Here is a 26,859-nt window from a genome sequence, read left to right on the forward strand (position 1 = left end):
TCCTAGCGTTTGCTAACTTACTAACTATCTAAACTAACCCTTGTGCTTTTGAACAATAGTTAACGTGAACTCGCACCAGCAACCGTTAATTAAAGTCACATTGTCAGTCTCCACTGGGGACACGACGCAACTTTTTGCGCAGTGTTTCTGGTTGTAATTATGCGCAAATTCTGTAGCTGGTGTGTTCTATTTCATCCTTACTGACCGCCAGAGGCGGTGCTTTAGCACTGGATGTCTCCATCTTGCGCATGCGCAGGTCGAGTGTTTATACCAACAAAGTCACCCATGACCCCTGATGACGCCGGCTAGCCTATATCTTCCGGTGACATCAGAGGATCTGTTCCTTTTCATCTTCTCGCTTTGCAGGTAGACGCATGTCAGCGAACTCTAGCTGAATTAAAGCGTTCATTGCCGCTCCGTCGCTGGTAGCCTTGTGACAATCTGTCGGAGCTGCGAGCTGCTCGCCCTCCAAGGGCTGCGACGAGCGGAGACGGGAGGTTCGTCGCGGTTCGCCGTGAACACCCCGTAATAGAAGTTGGATCAGCCAACGCTACAACTGGCTGAGTATACCAGGCGTCTTTCGCCTCCTTTGAGAATATGTCTTCTCTGTAAAATTAGTCGGTGAAGGCGTTGTGCGCTCTCTCCCGACATTTCCGTGTGTTAATTACGGGCGCTAGCGGTTAGCATTGCCTGCTCGACCTAGCGTCTGTATAATCGGTACACAGCTGATAGTACCCGCTTTGTTGCGGTCATATGTTGGTGAAGAAAGTGCATCTGTACAATATATCTGTGAGTAATTGTACAACTTGTACCGTTTTTTATCTGTACTTTTCCATGTATGAAGACAGCATTGCTTTAAGACACAGAGTCTGTGTAATCGCTACACAATTGGTCGTACCCGCCTTTCGTTGTAGTTGTATGTCGGTGAAGCCCCGACACCCTACTTATGCTGTATCTATGAGTAACAGTACAACGTGTACTGCCTCTCTCCTTTTTTACTGTCATGTGTCGGTGCAGACAGCGTGTGTGCTCTCTCTTCGACATTTGTGATTTAATTACAGGCACTAGTGTCAGCACTGCTACTTAATCTAGTGTCTGCATAATCTGTACATTATACATGTCAGTGAAGCCAGTGTACTCGCTCCCTCTCCTGACATCTGTACTACTGTTATCCGTGAGTAACTGTACAGTGTGTACCGTTTCTCGCTTTGTTTCTTCATTTCATGTGTTGGTAAAGACAGCGTGTCCGCTCTCTCTCCCGACATTGGGTTGTTGCGCTGGCGGTCAACATTGCTAGCTTGACCTAGCGTCTGCATAATCGCTACACCGCTGCTCGTACCCACCTCCAGTTGTAGCTTCATATGTCGGTGAAGCCAGCGTACTCACTCCCTCCTGACATCTGTATTTCTGCTATATCCGTAGAAGCTTGACCTAGAGGCTGTGTAATCGGTACACAGCTGGTTGTACCCGGCCCACCTTTCGTGGTGGTTGTATGTTTGTGAAGCCAGCGTACTCGCTCCCTCTTCCAACTTTGTACTTCTGCTGTATCTATGAGTAACTGTACGGTGTGTACTGTCTCTCTTTTTTACTCTCCTGTGTCGGTGAAGACAGCGTGTGCGCTCTCTCTCCCGACATTTGTGATTTTAGTTACAGGCGCTAGTGTCAGCACTGCTTGCTTGACCTTGCGTATGTGTAATCGGTACATTATACATATGTCAGTGAAACCAGTGTATTCGCTCCCTCTCCTGACATCTGTACTACAGTTATCTGGGAGTAACTGTACAGTGAGTACTGCTTTTGCTTTGGGTTTTTACTGTGTTGATGATGATGATACACCGTTGGCTGTACTCTTCATTCTAGTCCCCTGTAGTAAGCAGACGTGTTCCACTAAGGCTAACTGCATTGGATACCTGATTGTGAAGGCAGTGTGTTCGCTCCCTTTCCCATCGCAGGTGTATACTACTACCTCTAGTAACAGCCATATCTTGAGCTGTGTTGCTAGGCGGGATGGTTGTATTTGGCGCAGCAAGCCGACCTTTTGCTGGTGAAGGCAGTGCTCTCGCTCCCACTCCCAGCATAGGCAGGTGCTGTTGCCCTCCAGTTAGCAGAAGTGTGAAGAGCCCACTAAGGCTAACTGTACTTGTCTGTGCGACACCTGTTGGTGAAGGCAGTGCGCTCGCTCCCTCTCCCATCACAGGTGTATGCTACTAAACGTCAGTAACAGCCACATCTCGAGCTGCGTCTGCTCGGTGGCGACAGTCTGTATTGGCGCAGCAAGCTGGCCTTTGCCGGTGAAGGCAGTGTTCTCGCTCCCGCTCCCAGCATAGGCGGATGCTGGTGCCCTCATAGTTAGTGTGAAGAACCACTAATCCTAACTGTATTCGGCTGTGCGACACCTGTTGGTGAAGGCAGTGTGCTCGCTCCCTCTCCCATCACAGGTGTATACTACTTACCGTCAGTAACAGCCACATCGAGCTGTGTCTGCTCGGTGGTGACAGTCTGTACTGGCGCAGCAAGCTGACCTTTGCTGGTGATGGCAGTGTTCTCGCTCCCGCTCCCAGCATAGGCGGACGCCGTTGGCCTCATAGTTAGTGTGAAGAACCACTTACCCTAACTACGGCCGTGCGACACCTGTTGGTGAAGGCAGTGTTCTCGCTCCCTCTCCCAGCATCTGTTGCTTCTCCCACTCCACAGCCGCCGACTGGCACCATGCTTGGTGACCACTCCTGTGCGACCTGTATGGCCTCCCTGCAGCCGGAGGACGGTCATGATAGGTGCCCTCCGTGCCTTGGCCTCGAACACCTGAGGGAGGGGCTGTCGGAGGATCCGTGCATGAACTGCAGCTTCATGCCCAGGGCAGTGCGGGTTGCCAGACTGGCTGAGGAACACCTGCTGGGTCATGTTCCGGAACCGGACCAGCTGACCCCAGCCCAGCGACTGCCACCAGCACAGCCTAATCGACCTCGGCTGCAGAGGCTGTGGGCGCCCCCTCTGGGAAGAGGGTCGAGGAGTCTAAACTGGCCTCCAGGGGGGACCAGCTGACTGAGGAGTTAAACTAGATGAAGACCCTCTTCATAGCCGTCCAGTTCTGGGATCGGTGCAGTGGACGCAGGTTTTTCCGCTTCCCCGCTGCCACGGTCGAACCGGAGGAAGATGTACTCTCCGTGGCGGCTTCAGCCACCGAGTTCACCAACAATGGGGCCAATGTAGTTCCCCAAGGTGCTGCCTCACACACCCTTGGGGTGAGCTCCCGCTCCCCAGCCAGCAGTGGCGGGTATAACTTCATGGGTGCCACCATTCGCATGGCCCCACAGGCTCAGCCGGCTCCCGCCAGTGCCTCTTCAGGCGTGAACCAGCCCAGCTCCCCCACTGTTTTGACTCGCCGCCAGTGGCTAGCTCAGGGGAGATTCAGTGGCTGATTATCGGCTTCTTTTTCCAGCAGCAGCTCAGCTACTGGACTGTTTTAACCACAGGCCCTTAGGTGATTCCACCTTAACCCCACAGGTACAAATTTCAGTTCCGACACCCCCAACCTACAGCCTGGTCAAATGACCATTATACGCGACCCGGCAGAAAAAAACCCTGTCACCATGGGGTTCTACTCAACTTACTTTCTCATGGAAAAGAAAGACGATGGACTCCGCCCTATCACTCAACTTGAGGGGACAACAGGTTCCTGAAATTCACGAAGTTCCACATGCTCAGTAATGCAGTGGTTCTGCGTACTGGCTTTTACAGGGGAATGGTTTACCTCTTATTCTTGAAGGACGCGTACTTTCACGTCCCCATAGCACCAGGCATTTTCTGCAGCCTGCTCTCAGGGCCGCCATTATCAGTCCAGGGTGCTCACTGCTCCCGTTCGGCCTCTCCCTTCACCACTGGTGCTGGCCAGGTGTGTGGCAGCAGCCCTCTCCCCCCTGCAGTCGCGGGGCATGAACATCCTCAGAGTGATTTTCACAATGAGCTGCCTGGTTCCCCCTCAGAGTACACTTTTCTAGGGGGGTGACTCCGGATGCTGTTGCCATGAGGGCCTGTCCATCACTTCGGCGTGTGGACGACATCCTCATCCTCCTTCTCCTCTTCAGAAGGGCCGCTGCTTGCGCTACACCCAGTATATGCGCCTCTTAGGCAAGCTAACAGCTGCTGCCACTGTGGCTCCCTTAGGCCCGCTGCCACTACGCCCCCTTCAGAGGTGGCCGAACAGTTTTCCACTTGTATGCCAAGTGGCACCAGCACAGGAAGCTTAGGCATCACAACGCTGCCTCCTTGGCCTCCTGCCTCCTCGGCCTGCTCTGGCCCCACGGAGGGTGAGATGGTTTCTTCTTCAGGGCACGCCCATGGGCGCCATTACATCCCTTCGGGAGACTGTCACACAGATGTATCCCTAACAGCTACAGGCAGTGCACATGGCACTGCAGCTTTTTCTTCAGTTCCTTCAGTAGAGGCATGTGCTAGTACGGTCAGACAATGTCTCAACCGTCTCTCTCTGACATAATTGCACACACTCTGATGTAGAGGTGGTATTTAATATCTGGGATGTTTTTTCGGCAGGGCAGAGGGGGATCTCTTTGCCACAGAGGAGTCGTCGACCCACTGCCCCCCTCTGGTTCTCCTTGACAGAGAAGGCCAGCCCTTCTCAGCCGCGAGGATGCTCTCGCACACGATCGCCCAGAAGCTCTTATCTATGCCTTCCCACAGAGCCGCTGATTCCTCAAACACTGCAGAGGGTCCTCCAGCAGGGCCACAACCTGCTACTGGTGGCCCCCTTTTCTGGCCAGGGATGACATGTTTTCCTCTGCTGCACAGGCTCTGCTGCAGCTCATCGCGGCGTCTCCCCGACAGGTTGGATCTCCTGTCTCAGTTAGGGGGCCAGGTCTGGCATCCTGACCCTCATTGCCTCCAGCTCTGGGTCGGCCACTGCAGGGCACGACCTCCGGGCAGAGTGTTCAGACACAGCCCAATGTACCACACTGAAAACTATGGAGCTTTCTACCCAAATGCAGTATGTGAACAGGTGTAAACTGTCTGCCTGGTGTTCCGACGGGGGCGAGGGCCCCGTCTACTATACAACTACAACAATTCTGTAGTTCCTACAGCCACTCCCGAATGGCGGACGGGAGGGCTTATGTGGCGGGCTTTTCCTCTCGACACACTCAAGTTGATGACAACACCGTGGAGTGCCACAGACTCGTGTCCTTTTCCTTAAAGGAAAGCCTCAAGGCTACAACTACCAAGGGTACAGAGAATTCTGGCTTGGGGTCTGCCCCGGTGCTGCCCCCCCCCTTGAGTTGAAGACTGCCTTTCTCCTCACCATCACTTAGTAAGGAGTGCTGAGGAGCTACATGCTCTCTCTGTGAGGGACTCATATCTGAGGTCGAACTCAGACTCAGATGGCTCAGGGGTCACTCTGTGGCCAAATACGGGCTTTTCCTCCTCAGGTTCTGTCATCGTCAAACCTTAATCCTGGCACAGTTTATCCTCCCAGCAGGGGAGGAAAGGTCATGACAGCCGTGCCCTGTCCAGACCTTAAGAGTCTATATAACTTCGACCGCGAGCTTGAGACGGTCAGAACAGCTGTTTCTCTACTACGGCGTACTAATAAGGCCGTGCTCCCTCCGAACAGTGACTCTCACACAGAATTATGGACATCATCACTCAGGTGTACAAACACGGTGGTTATCCCCTGCCATCCGGGGGAGGTGCCACTCTACTAGGGCTGTCACTACATCATGGGCGGCTCTGCGCGGCGTGCCCCTGGTGGGCATCACCAGCTACCCTCTCCAGATTCTATAGGGTGAATGTGCCGCCTCTACCTTTACTCTCACTGAGGTACGTACTGGCATTCCTCGTGACTTTGTTGTTATGGTCATCCAGTGCTAAAGCACCGCCTCTGGCGGTCAGTAAGGATGAAATAGAACGAAAGTTACGTATGTAACTACGGTTCTATGAATCCTGGATGACCGCCAGAGCGTTCTGTCACTCGGAATCCTCGTGGTTTCGCGAGAAGATTCTGCAGGAACAGATCCTCTGATGTCACCGGAAGATATAGGCTAGCCGGCGTCATCAGGGGTCATGGGTGACTTTGTTGGTATAAACACTCGACCTGCGCATGCGCAAGATGGAGACATCCAGTGCTAAAGCACCGCCTCTGGCGGTCATCCAGGATTCATAGAACCGTAGTTACATACGTAACTTTCGATTTATTTGTTTGAATGGAACTAAAATGTGTCGCATCATGACTTGGCTTACAGGACTGAAGGTGTGTGTGTGTGTGTGTGTGTGTGTGTGAGAAACACCGGGAATCGTTCGAAGTCTCGCGATATTATTATTTTCTCGATTATTGCAACTTTTGAAAATAATGTGATGACTTGAAAGTTCCCTTTAATCACATTAAAATTACATTTCGTTACCTTTTTTTTAAACAACTGCGAACTTCTACTCGCTTTTATGTTCAGTATATACCGCTAATAACGTTTATTTTTGATAATAGATCAATCCGTCTGTTATTATCTCGATTAATCGAGTATTTGTTTGGCATTTTTTTGAACGTACACTGTTCTAACAGAAACAAAAAGACGCAAAAAAACCACAAAATATCTTTTTGAAAGTTTTTGCGCTTGAGGGACGTGGAAAAGTTGGTGCATAAAGGAGCTAAAAGGTAACAGATTGAGTGAACATTAGATTATGTTAATAAATCGCGTGATTGATATATTTGAGAATCAATTATTTGATTTTGTTTTAATAATTAAAACACGCGCTTTGATTTTTCCGGCTTGTTAAACGTAAATATATTCCAGTTGCTTTGCTACGTTAAACAAATAACTCGTACAAAGTCAATCATTTTGCTTTGTGGACGAAACAAGACGTTCAGAAACAAATTTCGTGACATTTTTATGGCCCAATCAACTAATCAAGAAGGTCATCAGCAGATTAATCGGTTATGAAAATAATTGAAAGTGGCATTCACAACGCAAAATGTTGCTTTAGCTAATCAGGACCGCTCAGGAAACTACGACATTCCTCAACATAGTGCAGGGAAAGAATATTACTGCAACAATAGATGGGAAGCAGCAATCACACACAACCATGTACGAACAGTTTCCGGCACTCTTTAGTTACATAAGCGCGTTGTACCTTTGTCTTCATCTTGTGATTGTCTCCATGGTACCATATTTGTTGTGATACGGGGGCAATATGAACATTTCATGACCAAAATAATCGCAGCACTTTGTCTCTTTTCTCGCCTCCATCCATGTTCTCTCTTCTTTTACCACTAACACCAGTGTCTGGCATTTTTGCAATACTAAATATAGCGTGCGAAGCGCAAAGGATGATGGGTATTCGCGGGATGATGGGACTCTCTTGATCTCACTTCCCTCCATTCAGCTCCACTGTGGCTGAAAGAAAAAACACAATTTTGGTTGTCGGTCGGACCTTTGTTTTGTTTTCGTCGCAGGTCAACGATGATATCGAGGGGCTTTTGTGCTTTCGTTGTTGTGAAATTGACAATCGTTATATTCTTAGTCGGTACTTTCTGAAAGAAAACTAAAAAAAATTCCAATGTAACACATCATGACTTGGCTTACTGTGTGTGTGTGTGTGTGTGTGTGTGTGTGTGTGTGTGTGTGTGTGTGAGTGTGAGGTGGGGGGATACCATCTGACTTCTCTTCCACTCAAATGACCAGAAAGTCATTGAGCGGCAGCAGTTGTTAGTGATGTACCAAAATAGAAACGAAATGAAATATTATGGGTGTCACTCATTGAGCGCAAAGAGGAGCTCCTTTGTAAAAGTTTGCCAAGTGGTTGGACACAGATGTGGTGGGATAAACGTTATGTGATACAGGAGGAGGAGGAGAGGCAGTGCAGACTCCTCCACTGTGGGCGTGAGAGGTGGCAGGGGAAATGAAGACATATTTTAAGGGAGGCACTGCAGTCGTGCAGTCTCTAGAAGTATTGACCTGCAGTTGGGCTGCATGCCAACCGGAGCACCCTCCAGTCTCACACTGTCCCAGAGTCGTGAGGCTGGAGGAGGGCTCGTCTTTATCCCGGTCCTGAGCTGGGATTACAACACATGTCCCGCAAAGACAAAAGAGGGGCACAAACACAGATGGATGCCTAAGTAAATACTGCCCAGGAATGCACCATTTGTTTTTTTCTCCCCCTTGAATGCAGGGGCAATAAAAGCTGTGCAAGAAAAGCATATTTAATGTAATCCTGCATGGCTAATTGTAATATGTGACAGGCTCCCAATAACAGCTGTCATCGCACGTTATCCTTTGTGAAGAGCTTCAAAAAAGAAAAAAATATTCTTTTTGTGCAGATTCTCTGAATTTATCACTTAATGCGTTTTCTAAAAATCCCTCAAATCTATCAAAATCTATCAAAATATTTACTCCTATCTTCCTGAGCCAAGTATCCAGTGGGCAGGCCAAATAACATAGAAATCCACATGTTATTGGGAAGCTAAATAGATTATTTGACAGTAAAGACTATTTGAGTTGTAGTGATTCACAGATTGCAAGGATGGTTGCAGATTATTGTACTGTTGATTAGGGCTGCAACTAATTATTGCTTTCTTAATTGATTCATCTGTCGATTATTTTCTCTATTAATGAAGTAGTTGTTGAGTCCATAAAATGTTGATCAAAGTTAGTTAGTTAGTTCTATGAAGCAAATAAACCAGAGTATTTTCACATTCAAATGTGCTTGAAAAACAACAATCAAACACTTGGAGATTATTGATCACTTAGGCTGAATCCCAATTCCACCTGTTCCCCCTTCCCCTTTTATCGGAGTTCCCCTTGGCCCTCAATACAGAGTTGAGGGTGCTAGGGGTAAGAACGTTCTCTTAAGAAATGGAGACACCCCTCCATTACCGTCACGTCATCCTCACTTTACGTTCGCGGACTGCTACATCAACAATCGGCAAGCGATATAAAAGCAGTGCGTCGGTATAATCAACCAAGGAGTAGTAATGGTAACGCATTCACCGCACACTAATTTCACTTACAACCTTAACGTGTCATGTCAAGGTTTATCGGATATCCCATCTAAACAAATAGCGATAGCAGTTAGCTAACCACTTACGAAAGGAACACCGGGATATTAGCATCGGCTATGATGGAGGAAGGGGTTGAATTGGGATTCAGCCTTAATCGTTACACCTCTACGTTTCATTTCTGAAATCTGACTTTATGTGGGCAAATATTCATGTTTTCAACTTGATAAAACATTAAATAATGTTTGATAAACCTCAGTAAGAGTATTCTAACTCTCCCGAGTTAACGCATGACACTTTTACAAGTGACTGTAAAGTTTTATTTGCTATTTATGTATTTTAATGACACATTTGCAGTCCTGATACAACTAATATAGGCAGAAAGAACATTTTTAATTTTTTGGCTTGGCATATGCACCAGTCAAGCTCCCGTGTGTTGTATCTCCACAGCTGCCACTACTGTCATCTCTGTCTCTCTCTCACACACACACACACACACACACACACACTTGGAACTCATTCTCTTACAGAGTCGTCTTCTTCATACCATACTTTTTCTGTCTGCACCCACAAAACACTGGTTCATAAATCAACGCAGGCGACTGATAAACAACACTCTGCTGCAAACTAAGCTGGTTATCCTTCCAAACATGTGCTGCTTGCTGCTAAATGTGTGCAGCTTTTCAGTCCAGATCGACACCTTGACACTGAAATTAGCTCCGTGTTTGGTTTGTTGTTGTTGTCGTCGCATTTGGAACAGAGGCGTGCAGGTTAATGTGGCTGCATATCATGTGGCTGAGGCATATTGTAGTGTAGTGTGTGCAGGGGGACTTGATGTGACACAAATGGTGTTGATGTCGGTAGTTCCCTTGACTGTGTCATTATCAGAATCCCTGTCGTGTTGACGGCGTTGTGAGGGGGGGATTCGTTCGAGGCGTGGCCACAGACTGTGAGGTCTGTAATTGAAGACCGTAGTTTTGTGGTTTCTTCTCTTGGAGCCGCATGATTCACAATCTAAATAAATAATGTAGTAATGGAGCCACCGAAATTACAGACTCAAAACAGAAATAGAGTTTGAAAAAAAAAAAAAAGTTCACTGACTGAGCAGATTTTTTTTGCCTTCTGTTAATGTGCTTCATTGGTTAATAAATGACAGTTACAAGCGGCCAAGAAAGTTGGTCTGTCGCTGAAAATGTCGTTAAAATGGCGACGCCTCTGTCACCATATGGCGAAGGGTCAGGTCAGGTCACGTCATCGTTTTTTGGGACCTTCTGTCTGGGGATGGTGATTGGATAAGTTGATGCTAAATGGAAATTCAGGTTATAATTATAGCGACAAAGTTACAAGCCAACCCATTATGTTTTATCAGCTCGGAAATCTGCAGTCGTAGTAAAAAATGTACTTGATTAGCTTAATGTTTCTACCATTTCCTCAGTCACTCTTGTTCCAAATGATTGGTTTTGCTTTAATGTGACTAAGTTAAGGAGACGGACTTGTGATGTACGGACTAAATAGATGTTCACAGATGCCACTTTCAATGTTGGCAGCTGTTAATGATTCACACCAGTCGTGTGCTGTTACGAGAAGTAAGATTTTAGCATTTGGATGAACATCTGTGGGTCACAGCTGCTGCATCCATCTGAACAGCTCAGTTTATGCTTAATCTCAGGCGTGAGGCAGCAGACCGAAAACTCCTGATCACATTAAATGCATGCAGTGTTGGCTTTTTTTGAAGGAAGGCCATCAGGAGATGAGTGTGCAGCTTTATTGTGGGACATGGAGAGGCTGTGTGTGGGGTTCAGGGAGCAGGCTGTGGTCACCAGCTTCTGTTGACTCCACCCTTTGCTTCCTCTTCCCCCGACAGATGTGACTAACTGTCGGAGGCTCTGAATGGCAAGTTGCTCCCTGGTGGTCCATTAACGAATTCAGAGCCAGTGACCTTCAGTTTTAGTTTAACCCTGCACTTGTCTGCTACCAGGGTAAACAAAAAGACAACAGTGTGTTTGCCACTTCAGTGAGTGTTGATTACGTTGAGCCAACTGCGTTCAGTATTGCACGGAAATACCCTGACTAAAGATAATGTTGGTGGTTTCCATCCACCTGTTTTTTAAGAAACGTTTTTAAATGTGTACAAAAAGTGAAACCAAACAGTCTGACAACTATCTGAGACATTTTAACAAGACAAAAGTAGCAGCAGACGAAAACATCAGGACCGTGTGAAGTGATGAGAACTACTATGTGAAATCATAAAGGCCATTGCCATAATGTGCCAGTTTTTTACTGGGTCTTTAAAGGGACACTGTGTAGTATTTATGGGTTACTATAACCCCAAATCCACTTTTTTATATATATTATGTGCTCCTGCATTGTCTAGTCGCTGTATAATAGTTTTTGTTTCATTTTCGTAGTGTTTCAAAAAGTCATGTAAAATAACATGGTCGTGGGCCGCGGTTGCATTGCCTCTGTTAGCAGCGAGACGCCATGTTTCTACCGGAGCCTGTAAGGACAAACGCAAGGGAACAAATCAAGCGTTGCTTTACTTGTAACGGAAGTCCCGCCTCCACTCTCTCCGCTTCGTCTGCTACGGCCGCGGTAGCTCGCCCGAGGACGACATTTGACTGGCTGCGGATACCGTAGCGCTCAGGGAAGGGAGGGGGTGAGCAGTGGAGCAGTTCTTTGTTGTAAATTTCAGCCTCTCCTCTAGATGTCACTATAAACTACTTACTTCACCTTTAAGTCAGAAAATGTAGAAAACTGCCCAACACAACTTCAAATAAGACATGGTATTGGACCCATGCTGTACTGGGTATCGTATACGCTCATCCCTACTTCCAATGGCTTTTTTTATCATCAGAAAAACACTGTAAACGTTTAAAATGTTAAATATAATTTGACATACATAAAAACGTGTTGCATACTTCTTTAGTCTGAAGCAGTGTTCGTCAAGTCTGCTGCATAATTTGCAAATTACAGTAATCTAGTCCATGCCAGACTTTTCACACCAAATTTAAATTCATGTGACTCAAGTAATTCCTTATTTAGGTACTGCATAAGCTCTGAGTTTTGTCATGGCAGGTCAGAGTCTTTCTCATGTTTGAAACTACCTTGTTCCCTCTGCTGTGGCCCAACTGAGAGATGCAACCTTTGAAAACAATTAAACGACGTTAGTGACTATAACTGCTGTCGGGCTCAGTGGGTTTGGGGCAAAGTGCCACTGGGAGGGTCGGGAAGTCGGAGAGAATATAGAGACGTACTATTATTTTGTCGAAGTTTCCGTGGGCACAAATATAGAACCGTGCCAGTCTCAACCTTTAACCCAACCGTCTGGTTTCTTCAGCCAATTACAGTGCCTGAGATTGTATGTCCACTTCCTCTTCAGACTCCCTACACAGGGAGTTACCTGTCATTAGGAAAACAGTACACGGGCAATTAGCCTTTCGAAATCCTGAGGATAAGGAGGAAAAAGCAGGAACATACATAGCAAATGTTAATATTAGCAGTGGTATTTTCACCTTGTATTAACTAAAATGCCTTGTCTACTGACTGAATCTCGCACAGACACAAATCGCCTCCTTCAATCACTGAGTCATAGGAAACTGCGCCGTATAAATGGCTTCCAGATATTTCCATGGTTAATTACCTACTGCTGTGAATGAACAGAGAGAAACATTTTTTAAACGTTTTTTGCCTGCTGTTTTCAGGCATGGGGGGGGGGGGGGTTTCTCTGTATGACTGAGATTGGGGTCGGGCTCGGATACATGGCAAAAAATACACTTAACAGTCCATATTAAAGACGTGTATACATGCAGGATGTTGCACAGTCAGCACTTGAATCCCCCAGGAGAGGAGCGCTGGGGTTATGGGAAACAGGTGTGGCTGCTTTTTCACCGCTCACTCCTGTTTGTTGTGGTCATTCAGCTGTTGGGTGGTTATGGTGTTTGGGATGAGCACACAGTCAGATGTATGCACTGTCACACCCCTCTACCACCCAGGTGGGAGATTATTAACACCCACCAGTCAAATACTGGCCGCGCTGACTGTAGAGAGTAAACTATCTGTAGTGTTGTCATTTGGTAGTGCGCAGAGATTGGTGACGTACAAATATACTGTAGCAGATGAAAAGGATTTCTTGTTTTTCTAGCAGCATTTCTTGGATCCGCTGTCTTCCCTCTGTAAAGTCTGTGTTACACCCACATACGTCCCGGTTGTAAGCACTCTATCACAATGTTTATTTAGTGTCCAAACCTCTGATATGAAGGGAAGGGCATTTCAAACAATAATACTACTCAACCATTATTCAAATACCACCCACCTCTGCACACACAAAACACAGAGAAAGAGACTGACCCATTCAGACTTGGGCTACATTCATGCTGCCCTGTTCTCAATTGGAAACAGCATTCTGCATAGAACTGATCTGTGTACTTCGTACTAGCACATCAAAGGGTATATCCCATGACCAGTCAGGTACACTGGGGTTTCCTGGTGTAGTCAGGAAGCTGTCAGTTTGCTTAGTTTCAGAAAGAACAACTTTCCTGAACAACAATGGTGAAAAGTAAGAGCAGGGATTTGTGTTATGAGACCAAAAAGTCGAAGTGTTAATGGAGCTTTTCGCTCACACCTTGCTGCCCTGGGTATTCTAATGAAAATGGAGCCAACAGTTGAAATTTCAGTTTTTTGGGCCCAAAAACACCAGATTAGTGTGGGGCCAAATGTGTATATGGAGCAGAATTTATATGTATTTAAGTCAAAATGGTGTTACGCTACACTGTAATTCTTTGTATTGTTTTTGAAGCTTTTCCACACGACTTTAGACAGCTGTCGTAGTCTTGGACATGGCATGTTTCTCTTGTTTGTACAGTAGGATCTAATCTCACAGCACCACATGTTGTACTTGCACCTGGTAGTAATGTGTTCTTCTTTTGTAGTTTAATTGGAGTTTCCAAGCAGTGAAATCCACACACCGTCCCGATGCATATCCCCCCCGAGAGTGGAAATAGACATTTGGCTCAAGATATCTAGAGAATTTCAGTGAGGTCACTCCGTTCTGGTTCATGTTTAGGACAGTTTAGTCTGGAACACTTGCGTCATAATTTAACCATTTTTGCAACAAATGGAAAGGCAGTTGTCGGACTGGATACCAATGGCTTCACTCTTGAAATGCTCCACGGATCGGCCAAACAGGAGGGAACCCTCATAGAAAAGCGAGTGGAAGCAAGATGTTGAACATTGTAAACTTTTGAACCTGTCAAACTCTTGAACTAGAACGGTGAGACCGGAGTGGTGGCGGCGGCAGTGGTAGCAGTGTGACGCTGCATTGGCGTAGCAAGAAATGAGTTGGAGAGGAGAAAGTTAAATTGACCACCTTGGAGTGAGAGTGGCTGTGATTGGAACATGGCTAATAGATAGCGATCAACTGGCTGTCCGCTGATTTCATTTATGACTTAAAGGTCACATAGAGTGGTCCTGTTGCACATAAATGTTAGTTATGGAGGTCTACTTACATATATTAACTTGTTTTTATGGTCAAAAACCTCCTAGTTGCTGTGAACTAGCCGATAGAAATCCTCTTTTCTGACAGTGTTTTTCTGCTGCGAGATTTCAGAGTGAACTTTCACCCCCAGAAGACAGAGTCTTGTGATTGGCCAGTACTATCCAGCACATCCGTTCTCAGAAGCGCAGCGCCCCCCTCTGGAACGGCGGATGCACTGCTCCTCATTATCAAAACATTGTTTTAACAGTGTTTAAAAATAGCTTTGTCACGACTCCCCGCCGCAGTCCCTTTTATGACTTTAAACCGGAGTCAGACCCAGAGTCAGAAGACACTGTCGCACGTGAAACACCTCCACAACGGACGTTATTCTTCTTCTGCGGTTCAATGTACGTAACCGGATGTGCCCGGACTACCGCCCGGAGCAGGACGATCGGTTGTTCAGGAGAACCGCTGCTTACGTAACTATTACGGGATTTTCAGTGATCTCGTTGAGCCCCGAGATTACAATAAAACACAACGTTCTCAGCAATAGCTGAACTGTTTGTTTCGAACCGTCAGGGCTTCATAAACAAGGTAATGACGCAGATACACACCAAAAAAACAGCGATAATAGGAACTTCCGGTCTAGTTCCGCTTTAACATCACGTTTTGATCATTTCAGTAATTTGGTTGCAACATGCAAGCTAATCAAACAATCAGAACACAGGGAACAACACGCATGTTGTGTACAATAATGTACCTGTCATTCGTGAAGGTCCAAAATTCCTGAGATTTCAGCCAGCAATACTTGCATTGTTTTAAAGAGACACATTTATCCAGAAATAACACATTCATATTATTTTATCAGAACTTGTATTGAGGTTTCCTTGATTTCCGCACCCATTCCCTGCACTCAGTCATATCTCAGATAACATCTCGCCCATCAGCCCTGGTCTCTGATGCAGTGATGTTGCAGTAATGGCTTGAATGGGTCTTTGCATAACTGAATAGCTGCTGGTAAGCGGCCAAAATGATTCTGTATTCTCCTGCCATCCCTCCCATACTGCTTACATCCAACCTTTGCCTTATACATAACTTACCATACTTCTTTATTAAATGCTGATTCTATCTTGGTAGTTAAAATAACCAGCTTTTTACAATAGTGTTTTTTTTTTTCTTCTTTTACTGTTAAGTATTGATGAAGAAAGGAGGATTGCATTTGCTGTCTTTTATCCCCCACTGAGCCAAGCTGCGTTGTCTCACAATGGAAGAGTCTGACAAACATTATTGTTCAATGTGGTTGCTATTTTTGCCTCTACTTGCATTGCGAAAGGGATCACAACACAATACATGGCCGGCAGTTCTATTTTGGGTTTAAAAACAACATAAATGCACAGATTGCCTGACATTGGAAAGGCTTAGTAACACTTTGACCAAGAGAAGACAATAAATGGTATATGATGGCTGAAATATTTGTCCTATACGTCCTGGTGAGCGGTACACTATGGAGATGATGTATAGCTTTCATTTAGTCTTTTTTAGTCTTTTAGAAAATGTAATATCCATGTATGGAACATATGTAGCATGTAGGTGGCCGTCTTAAACTTACCAATATTTCGTTTGAGACTAGTCTATGGGAAGTAGGTCAGTACAATGGCATCAGAGGTGGTTCATGCCGTCAAATGTATGCATTTACTCTCTGAGGTCACTGTCGATATGCTGAGTCAGCTCAGCTGTGATTCTCTTTTTTACCGCGTCTCACAACAGACCTTGGCTCCGAAACGTCCTGGTTCTTGACATTAAAAGTGGGTGGCACGTCTAAATCAGACTTAAATCTGCTGCAGAAACAGGGTTGAGAGTATGTGCCGGGAAAAGTGGGTGTGTTGGGAAAAAAATGACCTCTCTCTGACCATGATAATGCTGGGGAAATGCCACAGTGACCAAACTACTCACTGTTTTTATTGACCCATGGATACACACTGTAAAGCACACAGGCTGGTTTTTGTTTGACCACTTAACTTCCTGATTGCTGACATGTTCCGTGATGCCAATGCTCAAAAATGTCCAAAGCCGCTTCTCCCATCAACATCCTTACTTTTCTAGGTCCAGTAATGCATTTCTCTAACTGTGCTGTAGTCCATGTTTTATTCATCGAACAGGAAGAAAGTGTTTGTTTTATATGAAGTGTAGTGGTGGAACTTTTTCCTCTCTCTGCTGCACCGACACAGAATAGGAAGCTCAGCATCTGTATACTTAATGTGACGTTCACTAAAAACATGTAGGTGCCTTAAATAACCATGTCATTGCCTGTTGTTGGCATAAACAGGCGTCATACAAGAAATCTGGACAATTATGGGAATCATTTCAAAGAAAAACAATCTAATTCCCCGTGGGCTCTTTGTGGCATGTGGGAAACTATGTTTCCATTATGTTGGAGTGGCCTAATGAAAGTACAGTAGCCCATTTAGTCCCAGGCAAGGGCAGCGGAGTCCGTGATTATTGTAGAACCCATTCTCTACCAAACCCTCCACCACTTCCCAACAAGAGCATGATCTATTTCTGTCTTTAATGACTGAAAAATGAGCTTGGTTTTTAGGACAAAACCACAAAATCAGGAAATTAGGGTCTTTTTTTTCAAAGCACAGTGACATGTAAATGTGGTCGGGGCAAAGGCATGTGTCCAGAACAATGCATAAAACAATGCTTGTTGTACACCAGAGTGTTGTTGAAGAGACAAGAAAATGATATCATCATCCTTTTTTTTTCCATTCAACTGTTGGGGAGCACAGCTGTGTTGGACATGTTGGCTTTTTGTTGTTTTATTTTATTGTAGGTATGGGAGCCCACAGATGCAGCAGCAGTGAGACAAATGGCAGTTTTGAATGTACGAGTCCAACGCGCAATTAATCTTTTATTATCGCACTGGCTGATGTGGAGGGTTGGACTTCCAGTAAACTCTAGGTATAGAAATCTGTCTATGCTGTCTTTGTTTGGCTTTAGAGGATACTGTGAATAATTTACTGAAATCAATTAAACAGATACCAGGCTTACCATAAAACACCACTTGTTCTGAGAGTACGGACATGTCAATTCTCTTTGCCTGATGAACAATGCATTGCTCTCAACTACTGAGACAAGATAAAGGATTTTCGAGCTCACTCAGCCTTCTACAAAAGCACTGCAGCAGTAATGATGCACTTGATGAGCCCACAAACCCTGACATGGACAGTGTTTCTACTCCTGTGCAACACTGCTAGGTGTAGGGATGAGCCGATATGATACTTCATAAACATCACGAGGTTGGATATCGGGACAAAAAAACTATCCAAAACCACTAAACATCACATAACTACTTCACTAAGCACAGTCTGTTTAAAATAATAAAAGTAATTGAAAAAGCAGCAACAGCAATTTAACTGAGTCATGTTGTGGGCCGTTTATTTCTTCATAAAGGGAGCGGAATATTTGTGACACATTTGGAGCATTATGGGTTTGAATTGGCTGGTTATGGTGGTGAATGCATCAGCACAATTGTGCTGGTAACAACTGGGGATGTTTAAAAGATGTAAAGCAACAGTGATATCAGTGTAGGTAGCACTAATATTTATAGTTTTTTTTGCGTTTTTTGTACCGACATAACAACCTCGAGTATCTACCAATACTGATATCGGTCTTTAAGTATTTAAAGTATTTTTATTTACTGTTCTACCGGTTATGATATTTAGGGTTTTTGGATTGTTTCGGGTTCTGATCCACTGATTTCCGCCGATACCGATGCCAAGTATCGCAGCAGCTTGTCCCTATCTGACAGATACTCAAGGTTGATATATCGGTTTTGTCTAGGGCACGAAAAAGTGCTATCGAGCCATCCCTAATTAAGAAAGATGGTGAGCATAGTAGAGTCGCTATTAGCGTCTACATGTCAGGGATGTTCCAACACTTGGGCTCTAATTGAGAGCCTCATTCGCTCCCTGTCCTCCCTTCTAAAGAATGTCTTAAAAAACTCACACTGCACTGAAAAATATCTTTCATTGTTTTCTTTTAAGACTGTCTCTAACTTTGCAAATTGTCATTTCAAACTATTGCGTGCGAATATGAAATTGCAGACTGTCCCATCTGTGTCCATAACCTTGTGTACACATACTACAACACCACAAAACCCCCACAATGACAAACACATCCCACACAATAAGGCAGGATGCTGTAGCAGTGTTTGGGTTGCTTTGGCGCACAGCGGCAGACATTGTCCTTCACAAGTCCTGCAGCATAGCTATAGTTGACTCTGATTAGAGGTTGCAACCTATCCTGACACTCTGTATGTCAACACTATTGATCTCTTCTTTTCTATTAAGCGCTGATCTTTAATCAAATGTGACTCGGATGAGAAGGGCACAGGCGTCCACATCACTGTGGGGGGAGCCAAGAAGAAAAAGGTTTTGAGGAGGACAGTGACATGTGAAAAGAGGCCGGCCTGCCCATTTTTAAAGACCTGTCAGCCTGTGTTTGTCTCCACCATGAATTAGCCCTCTAAAAAAGCCTCACACCCTCACAGGATACAATGCTAGGAAGGAAGGGGGTAGATTAGCGCTGGTGTAGGAACTAATGTTTTCTTCACACTGCACAAATATTTCTTACGATAAAGACACGCTATTAAACGGGCAATCCACCGCTTGGCCTATCCTGTCTAAGAGTTATAGGCCTTACAAAAATAAAGCAAAGGTCTGGGGGCTTGTGCTGGGCACAGTGGCATTGTTTGATTTGTTTTCCTCTCACTGGTCTCCTCTTAAAATTAACAATACCAAACAAATGGCTGTTTCGCTGCCCATTGACTTCATTGAGTATGTCGTTAAAAGACATAGACGACTCTCAGGAACAGACCAATCCCAGGCGGAAGATTTATTGGCACAATTCCCAAGTGGAAGACGGATTTGTTAATTTCTACCTCCCCCCCAAAAAAACAGTTGTCTCATTTCCAGTCCACAACTGGACTCAAGGGATGAGGTCTTTTCTTTAAATAGCTTTTGTCAAGGATTCAACAATTTATTTCTCAGTATTAACTTTGTTTGCTCTGAGGGTTTGGATTAGGCTGAGGATGGTTGCAATGATGATCGTTGAGGCTGGAAAAAATAGTCCAAATAATGAAAGTTTTGTATTATTAAATAAGTACTTTTCATTTGTGTTCTTGCTGTGAGGCAACAGTTCTAGCCATGTTCCCCACAGTGTGGCCCAATAAATAATATCAAATAAATAAAATCGCATAAATGTTCATTAATGCTAGCATTCACTCTCAATATTAAATCTTCCATCACATCTCCAACCTCTGGTTCCGAACTGTAGTAAGAAAGCTAAGCTAACATTAGCGGTGTTTCCACTGAATGGGACGGTTTAGTTTGGTTTGGTACAGTACATCTTTTTTTTGTACTTCCATTAGGAATAGTACCAAAATAACCATTCCATTTATTGGCACCCTTCCCTTGCCGTACCAGAGTAAAATGGTACGGTCCTGTCTGGGCTCCACCCAAAGCAGTCAGCTGATTGGGCGACAGAAAAACTTCACTCCCTTGCAACCGGTGTTTCCTCAACGCCCACAGTCTATCCATCCTCACTGTAAGCTTGACTTGCCTACCAACTAAAGATACTGTTTTCAGTCGGAACCCCAAGCCTGGTGCAGGGCTTTACCACTCCACACTGCACCGTACCATGACTGAAACACAGCAGCACGGCTAGTGCTACGTTAGCTTCGCTCCGTTGTGTTCTTTATCGTTATGCGACTAATCAAGGGCATCGCCATTAGTTTGTCGTGACTAATCAAAAAGTAATGCATAGACGACTTCCAAATTTAGATCCAGCCCTAATTGGTAGCTATGAAAATCTTTATGGCTGTATCTCATAGCCACATATTAATTCACATCATGTTTTATATTATGCAAACAGTTTGCCAACATAGTTTTCTGTTAATGAACATTTATTTTTAAATGTGACCTTGATGATGAGATGGAAGTTTAATAGTCAGCTAATTTTATCATTAGTTCCTACTCAAAGTCAGCGCTGTACTGTTATGAGTATGAATTACTCCTATGCTCGGTAAACGGCACAAAGCGCTTCCCGTCAGCCTTTACACAACCTCCTTTACACATTTCTTTCTAAACATTTCAAAGCAGGATAGAGGTTGAGGATTACTAAATGTTATTTTGCTGTGTTCACAGATCTCTGAAGTTAATATAAGGGAATATAAACACTTTGTACTGTTGAGTAAGGAATAAAGGAGTCATGTTCAAAGAGAAATTGAGTTACTCTTTAAAGGAAGACATCATTACAACATATAAATCTGAAGAACAATGACGTTGAAGTTGGGCCTTATTTACACAAAAACAAAAACTTTCCCTATAAAATACTTTTCTTTCTTGTTCGCTAAACGGTCATACATACATAAACTCCCCCAAAATGACTCTCCACGTTTGAAGTATATATGCAATACAACCAAAAAAGAGCAAGGAGGAGGGCTTTGACATAGGCAGTATCAATATTTTTTTAACTGATTTTACAAATAAATATTTAACTTTTTGTGGGTTAGCATAAACAATATCTATTGGCATTTCAGTCCACTAGAGGCTGTGCTCACTCTCACTAGAGCCGTATGTCGCAATATATTATTTCGCAAATACTCAGTATTTTGCAACATTATGATAATATCATATCGTGACTTAAATATTGTTATTATATTGTATTTGTGAATTAAATATTGTGATAAAATTGTATCATGATCACATCATATTGTGGCTTGAATATCGTGCTAATATCGTATCGTGTTGTCTCTCGCAATTTCCGGCCCTACTTTTCACTCTAGAACCCAAAGTCGCTTTTTAAGACTCCCAAAACTCTGGTTCCATGTGGACAATACATAATACAATAGCAAAACTTTGCAGATTCTCATGTGTATGGGCCATAATCAACAACATTTGAATTGTGTTCTCTACATGTGTTTTAAATCAGTACACTTAACGTTGACCTTGTTCAACAGGAAGCTCATCAGTATGAACCACTCCGTCAGGCTGTGATGTGTGAATATGAGTTTGTAAAAATCCACTTACATTATTATAATCTTATGCACTTTGCACTCTCATTGAACTCATCCCCGGCAGTTCTTCTCAATAACTGCCATATTTCTTGTTTTATATCCCCGGTCAGCTGCTCAACTCAACTCACAGTTTCCTCCTGCTTTACTCTTAAACCACACTCCCTTTCTGCACAAATCTCATGTCTGCATTCTTCCCCTGTGAGGTCTTGAGATCAGTTTCTCATGAGGGCCGTTCGACATGATAATATATGCGCGGAGAGTTTGTCTACTTCGTGAACATGACACATTGTCTCGTTTGTTGCAGTTTAAGAATGTGTTTTGGCCTGAATTATCGTTGTCTCACGCTGCTCTGACACTGCAGGCCTCATTGCGAGGAGCCCTCTGGCCGATGAGACAGCCTTCTTTGGGGAGGTGATGCTTGGTCAGGTCTGGGTAGGTGGAGATTTTGGATCCTCAAGTGGCTGATGTGGAATGTTTGAGCCAGTTGCCAAGCAAAGAGGAAGGTTTTGATTTGCTTTTGCGTCTTTCGTGCACCTTGTCGCAATTAGTGATGTCAGCAGGGGAAAGAAACAAATATGAAGCATTTCTTCAAAGGACAAGCATTTCCTTCCCATGAGTTCATTCTTTCCTTGGGTTTCTCAAGGAAAAAGGAGGTTAAAAGTGCAGTATGCTCCTCTGCATTCGCATCAGGTTTTGTAGGTCGGGGTTCCTCCTGCTCTCTGGGGCAGGGTGTCACTGTCACATTTAGAGTTAACTCGGTGGTTTGTAAAGCATAAAAACTGTGATGCTGGGTAATGAGTGCATCAAATAAGTCTTATGGTCCGTGTTAAAAATCGGAAACACATTTGTTTACCAGAGAAGATGGATAACCAGTAATGAAGCGAGTGACAGTCCTGAGCTGTGCCTCCATTCCGCAGTGCTGTGTCTGTTCCCTAGATGAAACAGCATGACAGCTTTGTTTAAACCAATGCTTACATTTCATTGGCCTGCAGTGTTATAGATGATATTTCACGGTGCACTAGTTTGTGACTCCTGGCTGCTGCGTTCATGGTCACAGCTCGCAGTGCCAAGTTTCCCCTCTCTCCTCCTGGCTGTAGGTATCCCACGCAGAGGCCATCTGTCTCTCCTCCCCTAATGGCAAGGGTGGAGTCCTCTTAAAACTAAACCGGCCCCTCCTTTCCTTCTTGCTTCCAAATGCTTACTGTAAAACAAACAGAACATAGCATGCACGGAGTCTAGTTTCTCTGTGTGCTTTGACAGGCCTGAAAACTGACACACCGAGACAGATAAACTACGCAGCAGCAGTTGGAGTGTCGTGTCACATAGCTGCAGAATGTGGAGCATGTCAGGGGAGAAGCCTGCTCCGAGACACGTGTCTCCATGCATCAACACAATGTCACGCATGCCGAGCATGTTGGTTTACTGCTCAAACGACCAGTGCTGCAGGAGGATTTGCATCAGTCTGCCAGCCGTGCTTTCACATTATAGATACAGTAGTTTGAATTAGAGATGTAATGTAGTCATATTTTTGCATCAATTAATTGTGATTTAATTGATCAGCTGTTAAAACATTTGTGTTCTCAGTAACCTTCAATGCTTTTAAGTAAGAAAACAACATACATATATAAATACATTACTTTTATTGGGCAGTCCATGGCCAAGTGGAGAGGGACCTTGGCTTGTGACCAGATTGGTCTGAACAAGGTACCCAATCCCCATTGCTCATTGTTAATTGGAAGCTCTAAATTTAGTGTACTCGTGCCGGTCGCAAGCCCCAGATAAATGGTTGGGTTGCGTCAGGAATGGCATCTGGTGTAAAAATCTCTGCCAAATGAAGCGGATCATCCTCTGTGGCGACCACTAGAGAGGGATCAGCCCAAAAAAAAACAAAAAAACAACACAAAAATCACGACTTCTATTTGAAATACTGCAGACACAAAATGCAAATGCAAAACTGGTTCAATGAATGTTTGTTCAATTTTGTGTGTAGTTATTTACTATAAAACTGTTCTATTTTATCAGGTAGATTATACAAAAAGAGAATTGTCCAAACTGCAGTGATGATTGGAGTCCCTGAGTCGTTTGTTTTACTCGAGTAACATGTACTGTAAGTCAAGTAGTCAACGCAACCGGCAACTACTCACCAGGGTCTAATGCCAAAGATAACTACAACCGACCAACAACTGTGTGACCAACAGCAAGAATCAAGTGACACGCACGTATTTTTAAACCAGGTAGTCCAGCGTCCTCTCACACTCTCCACTAAGCCTCTGTTTCTTCACTCAGTTTGAGCACATACAGCAACTGCCCATACCCAAGCTTTACTAGATCTAGCTGGGGGTGCAAAGCATGATGGGTATGCATGGGGCGATGGTCTTGTTTCATTCTGCTCTGCTACAGCTGAATCAGAACCATGAGTTTTGCCTGAAGAACCTATCGTTGATACAGTCACAGGTCCGTGATCTTGTTGACACTTGCGAGCCAGTTTTGGCCCACGGGCCGCCAGTTGCTAGCCATTGCCTTAGCTAATAGCTCCACCCAAGTGACATGGAGGCATCACAGCCCCCCGCAAGTGTAATAACGCGGGGGTGGGTGATATTCGAATATAGCAACAGACCTAAAAAAGAATGTGTTCAAACTTGATTTTTGGAAAAATTGACGTCCCTAATAGCGTTTAATCCCTTCAGTAATATCAGTATTCGTTGTGCTGTCAAGTCGCTGCAGGAAGATTGAAACCTCTGAGCTGCACGTAGTAGTAAGGTGACCATAAACAGCTGTTGTTTCAGCTCGGATGACACGACGTACACGGGGGGAGTAAAAAAAAACTCTGCATGGCTCTGACCCTGATTCTCCCCCGCACCCGTTCACTGCGGCAGACGCAACGCAAACACAGGCTAACACATGCTGTGTCGAGCACAGTGAAGCGATTCAGCCTCCAGATCGAGTTATGATTCAGAGGTGGGAAACGGCTGTAAACAGATCTCTAAATTATTGTGGAGATACTGAGTAATAACGACCCGAACAGACTTTTCCTCAGTGCGTTTTCCAAGTCGGGCAGACTGCGTTAAATACCTGAGGTTAATAGGTTACAAGCTTAAATGCAGCGTAGTGTGATGCGAGGCAAGAATCGCAGGGAAAATATTTTTGTAAATGTGGGTCAGCAGGGGGGAGAAAAAAACAAACAGGAAAGCCCGAGTATTATAGCACAGCATGAAACTTCACAACACAGAGCAACATGCATTTAAAACTCAGCAGCCATTCAAACAAAAAAGGCCTGACTCTTACACATATGGTCACACACTTACTCCTTATTTTGGAAGGGAGAAACTCTCTCCCTGTGTGTGTATGTGTGTGTGAGTGTGTGTGTGTAATCACTAAAATTACAGGGGATGTAATGGAGCACAGGGAGCCTCAGCCTCCTTGGCTATATTCCTCCCAAACCAAGATAGCATTGCTGCGGCTTACCACTCGCATTCATGCCAAAGACTGAAAATACCAGCCAGTGGACCACTTTCATAAGCTTTACTCCATACACATCCGAGCCTATGTACAAAGTGGAAATTTATGTCTCACAGATATAGCCTTTACTCTTACGCTTGCAACTGTGTCTAAAACACTGGGGACACTCTGTTGTGAATATTTTTGAATGAAATCACCTTCTTACATTTTTATCTGTAAGGAAAAAAAACAACAATGTTTTCACAAGGTTTTATGTGGACGTAGCCTGCAATTCACTTTCCACCACTGTTGTAAATGTTTGTGTTCAGGCTGTTAAAAGTCTCAAAGCGTACATGTTTCTATCAATGACTCATTTGTGTGATTATGCCGAAAACAACTGAGACTAGGGTGGATTTGTTTTTTTTTTTCATTCAGAGCAGTCTTCATGACCTCTAATTTAGGATTTATTTCAGGTTACTTTCCCCTTTGGTTGTTTTTGTTTTGTTTTCTTCTTTACAGCGCAGTTTCAGATACGTCAACTGTGACGTGCAGGTTACTAATCACACTCTCTTTACCATTTGATTTGATTTTTCTCTTGACTTAATTACAACACTTCCATGAATTATAGCAGTCAGAATGGCCTCATGTTCAAAACAAAGCTGAAACCTTCTTTTTTGTTTAAGATAACTCATTAAAAACTAAACCTGTGGTGGTCTTTAAGTGAAATTAACAGCCTTATAAAGAGAGAGGGGGGGATAAAACTGTTAAATTGCTAATGTCGTTTCATCTCGTTCCAGAAGGGTTTTTATGCTTTCCCGCTTAAAAGGTGCAGTGATAATTAGCAAGAGTGACAGTCTGAGTGTCCTGCGGTGAAAGTGTGTTGCTTATCAAGAGGGAAAAACAAAAGCACTGGGTTCTTTTTTTCAACCCCAGAAAAATTACGTTTAAGACAAATGACGGCTCTTAATGTGACCGTTGTCGAACGAGTTGTGTTGACGCGAGAGACGAGTAAATGTGCGAGGAGTTTGACTGGTGATAAAGTTGATGAAAAGCACACGATTGAAGATCCGCTGCGTAAATCCCTCCTTTTCCCAATTGTGTCAGGGGGACTACGGTGGTCTTCACCTGCCAGAAAGGACGTAAACACTCTATTCTCAGACTCTCTCTGCCATCTCCTCCTCCTTCTTTGTTGGTCTAATCAACAGGTTTATGTGGATAGAACCTGTTCTTCACGGTGAGCTTCTGCTTTAAAACACATGCTCCGGCTGGTTTGTCCATTCAGGCTCCAGTAGAAACATGACAATATGGGATGTGCAATATGGCGGCCTTTGTAAAGCAAGAACCTTTGTCTAAAGGACATGTAAAAGGTTGTTTTAAGCCAACAAAACATAACTATTTTACTTTACAGTGATTATAAACTGATCTTTTAAACCTACACATTGGTCGTATAGTAAATTTTTTAAACTGAAACACTCGGGTGTTGATGGAACACATATCCCACAGTCTTTTTGTGTGTGTGGTCTCATGTGAGTCATGATAGTGGTATGATTTGTGTGTCGGTGAAGGCAGAGGCATCGTGTCGTTTCAGTGCTCCAGAAAAAGCAGCAGTTTTCTTCTCTCCTTGCATTAGCAAGTCTCAGCTACCGTCCTTGAAATTCTCACGTTGTCTGCGATGTCGCAGTGAGCGAAGAGAAACTTGCAGTGTGACAAATTTAATCTACGTAGTTTTAATTCCTAGATAATTTGCCTCCACTGTTGCACGTCACAGAACGATCACTGTAATCTCCTAATTTAATCAATATCTGTCCTCTCAATTGTATTAAAAGTGCCACACTGATGTGTTCCTGTTTGTCAAAGTCTTATCTTTAATGT

The 26,859-nt window shown here is 44.3% G+C and overlaps 1 protein-coding gene across 1 annotated transcript in view; it reads left to right on the forward strand.

The window, feature by feature from the left end:
* Positions 1-5,106: 5,106 nt before the first annotated feature.
* LOC310924632 (nectin-3-like protein) overlaps positions 5,107-26,859 on the forward strand; it is a gene marked incomplete at both ends in the record, with an annotated part of 40,212 nt that continues 18,459 nt past the window's right edge. Inside the window, one exon of the mRNA XM_083886420.1 lies at positions 5,107-5,236. Within this exon, the coding sequence (XP_083742546.1) occupies positions 5,107-5,236 (130 nt within the window). The remainder of the gene's footprint in view (positions 5,237-26,859) is intronic.

This window comes from Microchirus variegatus, assembly GCF_963457635.1.
Source record: "Microchirus variegatus genome assembly, chromosome: 3".
In the NCBI taxonomy this organism is placed as follows: Eukaryota; Metazoa; Chordata; class Actinopteri; order Pleuronectiformes; family Soleidae; genus Microchirus; species Microchirus variegatus.